Source organism: Gadus macrocephalus, chromosome 14 (assembly GCF_031168955.1).
Source record: "Gadus macrocephalus chromosome 14, ASM3116895v1".
Classification (NCBI taxonomy): Eukaryota; Metazoa; Chordata; class Actinopteri; order Gadiformes; family Gadidae; genus Gadus; species Gadus macrocephalus.
Genome location: NC_082395.1, coordinates 22,663,922 through 22,673,921, shown reverse-complemented (window position 1 = coordinate 22,673,921; position 10,000 = coordinate 22,663,922). Strand labels below are relative to the sequence as shown.

Below are 10,000 nucleotides of genomic sequence, written 5' to 3'. Positions count from 1 at the left end.
TCATCACGTGTCAAATTAAACAAACTGCCAGAGCAGGCTGATTGTCTTTTTTATTAGTTATACATAAATTAAATAAACAAAGAGCTTATTTCCACCCAATTACATTAACAACAATCTCAACAATAGCGATGCATCTCGTATGTTGGGTCATGTTCAAATGCTAGTGTTGTTATCGTGCAGAGCCCAGCCATGCAGCTATGAGACCACTGTACAGTGAGTTCAGCTATAGGTCAGTAGGGAGCAGGTAGGAGGCGGCATCTCGCTCAAGGATGCCTACTAGTAGGCTGTCGGTACTGGGGATCAAACCCAGGACCTCTCAGCGAGTCAAACACCTAGGGCACGACCAACCAGCCCCCCCAAAGTTATGTAAACGAATACTGACTTGGTACACCAACGCCGACATCAACCAGTATGTACACCCCAATCATTGAGTATCGACACCCGATCAAACACTCATCCACCTCTGCCCAATGCATAGAACCTAACACAGTAACACAAGGTCATGCAGAAGAGAGCGTCATGGTCTGTGGAAGTGACCGGGCAGCACCGCATTACAATACAGTAACTAGATACAGGAGCTTAACTTACATAAGCCTAACGTATGCATGTGACACCAACAGCAACGTCTCAGTTCTGTAAGAGTCTCAGCCCTTTGGTTATGGTCTCTGCAGCAGTTGCCTTAGTATAAGTATTGATCCCTGCAAAGGTAAGAAGTGTTTCCATACAAGATACAGTATCTGACACATCACAGAGCTCACAGAAAACAGCACACACTTCACCGTACGCAGACAGGGTTAAAAACAAAGAGCATGGAGGGGAGTCGGAGAGATCAGGAGTCCATCCTCTGAAGACGGATTCTCCAACCTTGCTGCACATTGTCCTGTCCTACAGTTTCAGATCTTCCCAAGTCTTCCTAGGGGAAGGATCAATGGACCAATCAGGCAGTCAAGCCTTCAGGCCGTCTGGTTGGACGGTGTGCCAGCGTGCCGTCTCCAACTGCCCCCGACGGCACATCTCCTTCCAGTGTCCTTGTCCCGCCTCCGGAGCAGAGCAGCCAATCAGCACGCTGCCGAGCACGCTGCTCTTGGTGTACAGACGACCCTGAGGAACCAGAGAGGTCATCAGGTTAGTGGGTTCAGTCCGGTTTAGTCCGGTTTCTATCTGGATAACATTGCCAAAGGGCTTTGCTGAACCCTAAGCCATGAAGACAAGAAGATATGCGCCGAACCAGAAGCCTTAAGAACTCATTCTTCAGAGGGATGGTCCTTCTGAACGGACAAGCCTTAGATGGCGACGAGCCCTTAATAAACTGAAACATGATCCTCACCCTAACCCTCAAACAGAAGGAGGAATAACACAAGACCCGTTCACTGGAAAGACTAGAGTCACTTGACAACATCGCCACACGTTAAGACCCTACCTGCATGACAACGAACTCCAAGAGCAACGGCAGCTCACTGATGTCGCCGGCGGGCAGGTCGAACAGGAAGGGGGCGTTCCAGACCGGGTTGGAGCCCGCCGTGCCCTTGGTCTCTTTGGAGGCAATCACTTTACCGTCCTGTCGCAGGTTGATGACAACGTAATGGTCTGTGGGGGATAGGAGACACAGTTCATCAGCTCGTTTTGTACTTCAGGTTGTTATAGATATATGATATTTATATGATGCTCCCCAAGCCTGGGTTAGCAGATATCAAGGGGTTTGTAGGATGGCTCCAGGGATCATGTTAATAAACAAAGGTACTCTGTGTAATCTCTGAACCGCCAGGAACAACAAAGGGACTCCATTACGTCAATGTTCTTTGCAGCAAAAGCAACAAAAGAAAAAGAATCACACAGCGCATTGATTTCTCTCTGTCACTTGTCCGTGCTGGTTCATCAGCGTAATCAGAGCAGAGCTTCAGTAAGATGAAGTTGCATATCACAGCGAGAGCGAAGGAAATGACACCCGGCTTTGGAGCCAGGAGATCGAATTACACCCTGGTGAGGTCCGGTGCTCTTTCATCTCGGTCTGACTGGGGCCAGGATGTTAAGGGAGGACTTTATGGCTCCTGCTCATGAAACATATGCATCTCTCTCAGGCAGGGCTTCCGGTGATAAACAGAGCGGAGCCTGACCTGGTTCCACCGAGGGGTCGGGTGGAGGTGGACGGAGGCCGGGTCAGGAAGAACTGGTCAGGGACAGCCAGAGATGTTAATGGTTTCGGGGCATGTCTCTGTTGCAACTGCTGACAATAATGGTGCATACTGGGAGGCTACAAGTCAAAGAATCATGGATGCATAGAAATATGAAGTGATGATTACATGGCTTATTATTTTTTTAATTAATAAGTTCTACCCGTAAGCGTGGCCTACTGGTAGAACTTTCTGGTGTGGCCTACAGGGGACGGAACCTTCTGGGTGTGGTCTACAGGTAGAACCTCCTGGGCGTGGTCTACAGGTAGAACCTCCTGGGCGTGGTCTACAGATAGAACCTCCTGGGCGTGGTCTACAGGTAGAACCTTCTGGGTGTGGTCTACAGGTAGAACCACCTGGGCGTGGCCTACAGGTAGAAACTCCTGGGCGTGGTCTCCAGGTAGAATCTCATGGGCGTGGTTTACAGGTAGAACCACCTGGGTGTGGTCTACAGGTAGAACCACCTGGGTGTGGTCCACAGGTAAAACATTCTGGGCATGGCCTACAGGTAGAACCTCCTGGGCGTGGTCTACAGGTAGAACCACCTGGGCGTGGCCTACAGGTAGAAACTCCTGGGCGTGGTCTCCAGGTAGAATCTCCTGGGCGTGGTCTACAGGTAGAACCTCCTGGGTGTGGTCTACAGGTAGAACCTCCTGGGTGTGGTCCACAGGTAAAACATTCTGGGCATGGCCTACAGGTAGAACCTCCTGGGCGTGGTCTACAGGTAAAACATTCTTGGGTGTGGCCTACAGGTAGATCCTTTGGGTGTGGCCTACAGGTAGGACCTTCTGGGCGTGGTCTACAGGTAGGACCTCCTTGCTCCAGCTCCGCTCACCTGGGGCTCCGGGCATCCGGGTGAGCTTCACCAGGCTCTCGGCCTTGCGGACCATCACCTTGAGCCTCTGGGCCAGGGCCTGGTACTGCAGCAGGATGAACAGCTGGCCCAGGGCGCGGCCGGGCACCGCGGAGCCCCTCCTCCGGGCCAGCGAGTCCTGAGAGCTCAGGCTCTTAGCGGAGGAAGAGGGGAGAGAAAGACAGGAAGTTCATCAGGCAGATGTTTCCTGTTTGTATGGCGAGGGTGAGCGAGAAGGGCGGGTCTCTCCGCAGCGTACAGACGTGCAGTAAAGAGATGGTAATGAGATCGTTCTCTTCATTCAAACCAGGACTTCTTTATCCCTCTCTTTGGAGAGCAATATTCTGGGATCTGTGGTATGCGTCTCAGTTTGAAAAGCTGAGATGATTTGACGCTCATGACGCAGTTAGCATCAATGTGTGAATGCTTCATACAAATGAATTAATTTGTTTTTTATAGGGGTTACATCTTTGAAATACTTACTCCAAAAGAGATTTCCTATAGCCTTCGAGATCATTGATGGCAGGCTGGAAGTTCACTGGTTCTGTATCACAAGTCAATTATTTTCGCTCGACAAATCCTTAACTAATAGGATTTTTGGATTAGTAATCAAATGGATGGTTGGGTGATGTGGCGTTCAAATAATCAGTTCAATAACAGCGTTATTGAGTGTTTTATCTACATTGTTCTAAAGTAATCAATTCAGTTTTGATCACGTGGTTACTAGGATGAGTGATCAAACTTCCTCTATTATGGCAATTTTTCTTAAACTTAAATTGGAACTCAGCATTCTCGTGATCCATCCTCCATCATCCAAGCTCCACCTGCCTGGCCTTGCTCAGAGGCCCTTCAGCAGTGGACCTCACCCTGCCCAGCCTCTTCCAACAGGAGAGGCTGGGCATTGCAGGGCGAACACTGAGCCTGCGGAGTCATCTGTGGTGGACTGCGTCTAATCGCCTGCTTCTCTTGTTTCAACTACCTGCACCATCAGCCCTTCAGTATCAAAGTATGACTCACCCTCTAATGCTACATCACCCCCCAGCTCTCCATGGCTGCCAGGAACTCATCATAAATACCCTGCTCCCCCACCGAGTGCCGGGTTCATCCATATTTCAGCCTGACTGAGGCGCACTGCGTGAGGAAGGCAATGGATCGGAATTCTCTTTGCCCACATCGTGATTCCTAAATGTGTCACCTCACAATGTCATTGGCAAAGACGAGTTTCAGTTTTTTATGATTTTCGCGAGTTGATGTACTGAGATTCAGTCAGCGATTCTTTAAAGGCACCCAGTGCAACTTTCGAGGCTTAAAAATAAACATTCAATTTCTAGTCTTTTTTACACGTAGTAAGTTTCAATAACTCCATACCATTACATACCGACATTTAAGCAGCAAAGATGAGACGTCGTTGTGTGGTGAGAACTGATACAAAATCGATAACAACAACAATGCCGCCATTTTCTTTATTTTTTGTAACCTACAATAAATAAAGCAGGCTTCCAGTCAATGGAAAAATGGCTTCTCCCCACCGGCGATTGTTGTTGTTTACGATTTTCTATCAGTTCTCACCACACAACGACGTCTCATCTTTGCTCCTTGAATGTCGATATGTAATGGTATGGAGTTATTGAAACTTACTACGTGTAAAAAAGACTAGAAATTGAATGTTTATTTTTCATTGAATGTTTACATAAAGTTGCACTGGGTGCCTTTAACAAATGCTACAAGTTATGAGGATGTTTTTGTGTTCGTCTTTAGTGCTGCTAAACGTTCGGTCTAACGCATGGGTTCATCATTGGGGTCTGGGTTCTACAGACCCTTGTGTCTGCCAATGTTCTGAGGATGAAAGTGGCTGAACAGAATCGAATACAGTGGCTGTGAATCCACTACAGGTGAACACACAACAGCGCCCACTGTAGGATGGCCCCAGAACATGTTTCCGCTGAGATTGCATCGATGCAGGCCTGCCTGCCTCCCTTAAAGGCTGAACACAGGATAAATCAGTCATGGTCCTAACAGCCTCCGGCCTGCGGGGCACGGTGTGTACAGTAACCCTCCGGCCGTCACCAGTCTGTCACTAACGTCCTCTGGCAGTAGGAACATCGCAGAGGGCAAGGCGTGGGCGATCGGCCAGATCGCTGTATTGTTTGTGTGCAGCTCTGCCGTCACTATGGCAATGTCACCATGCCTTACCCCAGTGGAAAAATGTCTAACAGGGAGAACTGATTAGGCACTGCATTCCTTCATGGATAAAACATGATACAGGCTAATCATAGCCTCCTAGTTGCGTGTGAACCCCTATCTTTTCCATCAACTGAGCAGGCACTTTGAGAAAAACAAGGTTTACCATCCTGAAGTTCCCGCTGCTTTGTTTTTTAATTAAATTGATCCTTGCATGCTCCTGCCTTCTCAGAATGTAACTCTGTGACACACCGGAGATAGAACCCACTGTGTGTTACTGTAAACCTCTCGTGTCCTGTTCAAGGATGGGTGCAACTGTGCAAAGCTCTCTGTTGCACACGCAACGGAGAGTGTGCCACGGTTATTGGATCGGTATTTGCGTCGGTATGTGCAAATATACAGTACATACTTTGTTAACTCGGTGAGAAAGCGACCTCATCATTACCTTCTTCAGCTTGCTCTTGGCCGGGCTGAGCTCCCTGACGTAGCTGGAGGTGGTGTCGGGCTCCCAGTCCATCTCTGTGCAGGGCATCTCCACCCGGCCCACCACCGCCTCCCGCAGGCCGGAGAAGTCCCGGGTGTGCACGGCCAGCGTGAGGGTGCAGGCGCGGAGCTCCTCCAGCGAGCCCACCTGCAGCAGGAAGCTCTGGTCGTGGAGCTCGGAGCTGAGGCTGCGGCGCCGGGAGGGGGCGTGCTGCGGGGAGGGGCGGAGCGGCGGCAGGCTGACCCGCACCGACACGCCGTGGCGCCTCCGCGGAGCCGCGCCCGTCAGCCCGCCGATGCTGACGGCCAGGGTGCCGCGGGCGGGCGAGAAGGTCACCGAGAAGTGGAGCAGCGTGGGGGGCTTGGTCGGTGGCGTGGCAGCGGCGCCGGAGCCGTACTGCGGGCAGGACGACCCCCGCCGGGGTCATGGCACTGGCCTCGCCGTACGACAGGAAGCTGTCGGCGCTCACGGTGCTGCGGCGGTCCATGGCGCGCCGCGTCCGCGACACGAGGTTGAGCTTTGGCAGCGAGGGGAGGGAGGCCCGTCCGCGCCGGGGGGGCCGCCGCCCGGGGGGCGCAGGGCACGGCGGGGGAGCTGAGGCGCCGCAGGGGGGGGCGGGGGTTCGGGGGAGCGCCCCCCGCCGGTGTCGGGGGGGCAGTGAGCAGAGGCGGTCCTCACCGGGGGAGGGGCCGAACCCCAGGGGGGGCAGCTCCAGCACCTCCCCCTCCAGCTCCTCGTACTGCTGCTTGACGGGCAGCATGCGCGGGGACGGGCTGCGGATCACCGGGGCACCCGCCCCCCGCCCCCGCCTCCTTGTCCCGGGCCGAGATGCGGCCCCGGCGCCTCCTCCGCCAGCAGAGGACGCAGCTGAGCACCAGCAGCCAGCAGAACACGGCCAGACCCACGGCCAGCAGCACCTGCAGTTGGACTGGACACACAGACCGGGTGAGGAAGGGGTGAGGACCAGGGAGGAGGGGGAGGGAGGGGAGAGAGAGAGGGGGGAGAGTGGGGGAGGGAAGGGACCCAGCCAGGCGGAGAGAGGGGGGAGAGAGGGGGAGAGAGAGGGGGGAGAGAGAAGGAGGGAGAGAGGGGGGAAAGAGAGGGAGGGAGAAAGGGGGGAGAGAGAGGGGGGGAGAGAGAGGGAGGGAGAAAGGGGGGAGAGAGAGGGGGGGAGAGAGATCGAGGGAGAGAGGGGAGAGAGAGAGGGAGGAAGGGAGAGAGGGGGGAGAGAGAGAGGGAGGGAGAGGGGGGAGAGAGAGAGGGAGGAGAGAGATAGGGGGGAGAGGGAGATAGAGGCGGGGAGAGGGAGGGAGGGAAGGGACCCAGCCAGGGGGAGAGAGGGAGAGGGAGGGAGAGAGAGAGAGAGAGAGAGAGAGAGAGAGAGAGAGAGAGAGAGAGAGAGAGAGAGAGAGAGAGAGAGAGAGAGAGAGAGAGAGAGAGAGCGGGAGGGAGAGAGAGAGAGAGGGAGGGAGAGAGAGAGAGAGAGAGAGAGAGAAAGAGAGAGACGTGATTGACATACATTTCTTGTGCTCAAACCCAAACAAAACCAACTATCTCGCTCAATAGAACGTTTTATTGAGCCATTACATTCTCAATTGATCCCAGGGTGATTTGGGTTTAATGCAAAATAGAGATAAGAGACAAAATAGTGCAACTATAAAGATAAACAGAATACCAAAAGACAAATAGTAAACCTATGATCTAGTCCTAAACAATGAACACACAAACAGCCAACCAACTGAGGCAGCTGACAGTTCAACAGAGCAGCTCACTGATCACTGAGTTACTCAAGTAACTGTCTTGCCGCCCCAAACAACAACACAACCTGAGCAGCAGCACACAAGGCTTTACAGTACAAGCTCTCTGCTCATGACAGTCTCCTCTTTGCAAACCGTTACTTCAGGAGAAAGGTGGGAAGGAATACAACGATCCAGCTTAGACCCAAAGCCTCAGTCTGCTCAGATCTTGTTGTGTCTGTGCCCCCTTCCCTAATGAGATCTGAGAGGAAATGTCTCGGCCCTATAATCACATTGCTTCCTTGGTGGACCCTGACTCGATCGCAGCTCTGACCCAAACTACGGACGCCAACGACTGTACATGAGCCTCATTTCCTGTCACCCGTCTGCATTAAATACACACTGTCTGTCAGGGCTGATGACTCATAGATCAAACCACCTTCATCTGACCAGTGGGTCAAATTGTGTAAATCCAAATTGGATTACCATATTTAAACTCTCCATGAAATTAATTGGACAAATGTTTGTTAAGATCATCACATCACCACATCATTCGTAGGCGTGTATGATTTGACATTTATATTTTTCCCAAATTCGACAATGGATATAAAAAGCTCTCTTAAATATTCTGAACTCTTTCCTATTGACTTCCATGTCTATATTTCCCATGCGTTTCTTTTTTCCGTTCATTTTTCTGTTTGGCCGGCAGGATGAGGCTGCAGTGAGTCACCAGCCGCTAAACGATCCTCGTCACATCCATCGTATGTGGTCATAATATTTATGCAATTAGGCCTATATCCATATAATAGCCTTATGGCAGGGAAACATCTGCCAAACTAAATTGTCGCTGTGCAGCGGTAATTAACAGGATTTTTCTGTGAAAAGCGATTTGAATTCTACCAGATTTTGTTAATATGCAATGAATTTGAAAAAAAGTGCACTTACAGTAGACTATTTTCAGGAATTATTTTCAACAATTTTCAATCTAGCTTTCCATCTATCTCACCAATGTCTCCTTTTGTTAACGGTATTCATGCCATTTCAGCTCAAAGCATAATCCATTCCCAATTATAAAACTTACACTGAATAAAGTACCGCCTGAGGCTCTGAATAACAGTTTGTTATTCAGAGTTGTTATAACAGTTAAAGGTGGGCTCACCTGAGAGAGTGTATTGCGTCATGTTCCCCGCTGTGTTCGTGTTGTCCTGTGGTCAGCAGCGGTGTTGGTGTGTTAGCGGTGTTAGTGAGTGCAGCAGCGGTGTTTTAGTGAGTGCGCTCCATCACCACACTGCGGTGCGGGTCGGTGGGCGCCGCAGTCTCCCGTCCAATCACAACTTTGAGTGACGCCGTTGTTCGATTCGCTCCAAGGGAGCGCGTGGGAGGCAGCGGCAGCGTTCAGACCCGCCCACTGAGCAGCGCCGCCGCGTGACGTCGTAGCCCCGCTGAATGGGTTTACGAGAACGTCTCGTGAGGGGATAAGGTGTTCACATCCATCATCACGGCGCCACCGTCCTCATACCGGAAAGGCGATGAACAGGAGAAGAGCATACCCCTACAAATACGTTACTCTCTCTCTCTCTCTCTCTCTCTCTCTCTCTCTCTCTCTCTCTCTCTCTCTCTCTCTCTCTCTCTCTCTCTCTCTCTCTCTCTCTGTCCCTCTCTCTCAGTCTCTCTCTCTTCCCTCTTTCTCCCCCCCTCTCTCTGTCTCTATTTCTCTCTCTCCCCCTCTCATCTCCCTCCCTCTTCTCTCCCACCTCTCTCTCTCCCCCCCCTCTCTCTCTCCCCTTCTCTCTCTCTCATCCCTGTTGCTGACTAATCCACGATAGATGTCTTCAACACACGTCTTGTTCTTATTACACTTCAAGTGAATCAAGTCAACTTTATTTATAGCAGATTTCCTGCACACAGCAAACTAAATGTGCTTCACCTTAAACACCTTAAACACAATCAAATAATCCAGGTTAAAAAGGTTCACAGAAAGACTTTAAATAAAATAATAAGTGAGAATTACATTATGGTGGAGCAGAAAAGTGTGTAATAACTTGCATTACTGAACGTAATATTAAGAAGATGAATTATTATTATTATTTGTAGTAGTAAAAGTAATAGGTCTGTTGTTGTACATCACCATTTAAAATGGGTAGAGAAAAACAAAATTTTGCAGTAGAAAGGAAATGTTAACATGGTGCCTTTGGCTCGGAAGCACTTCCGATGTGCTTGGTCAGAGGATGGCTAAAGTATTCTCAGAGGCTGTAGGCCCTGGAAGTGCATCCATGGAGAAGCACTTCACGCTGTTGTGGTTCGCTGTCGCTACACATCACACATCCTCCGAGGCTGTGGTTGGAGATGCGTGGAGGAGCGTCACTTCGAGACACACTAACCCTAACCATAACCCTAGCTTCTGCCAGACTGCTCATAAATACATGTGTAGCACACACCGCAAACAGTGCACATGCCTTATTATATTATATTGTTATATGCCAGTTCTGTTGCATGATATGTGAACCTGGGGTGTCGAGAGGTGTTTTTTTTTTTAACTCAAGTCTTTCGTAATGTCTGTGCACATGCCTCTTTT

The 10,000-nt window shown here is 50.7% G+C and overlaps 1 protein-coding gene across 1 annotated transcript; it reads right to left on the bottom strand.

Moving 5' to 3' along the window:
- Positions 1–33: 33 nt before the first annotated feature.
- LOC132472467 (synaptotagmin-11) lies at positions 34–8,606 on the bottom strand. The gene is given in 7 exon segments (XM_060072073.1): positions 34–1,101; positions 1,421–1,587; positions 3,007–3,178; positions 5,651–6,110; positions 6,112–6,495; positions 6,497–6,617; positions 8,585–8,606. Coding segments are annotated over 7 exon segments (1,482 nt in total). The 3' UTR covers positions 34–945.
- Positions 8,607–10,000: the final 1,394 nt, after the last annotated feature.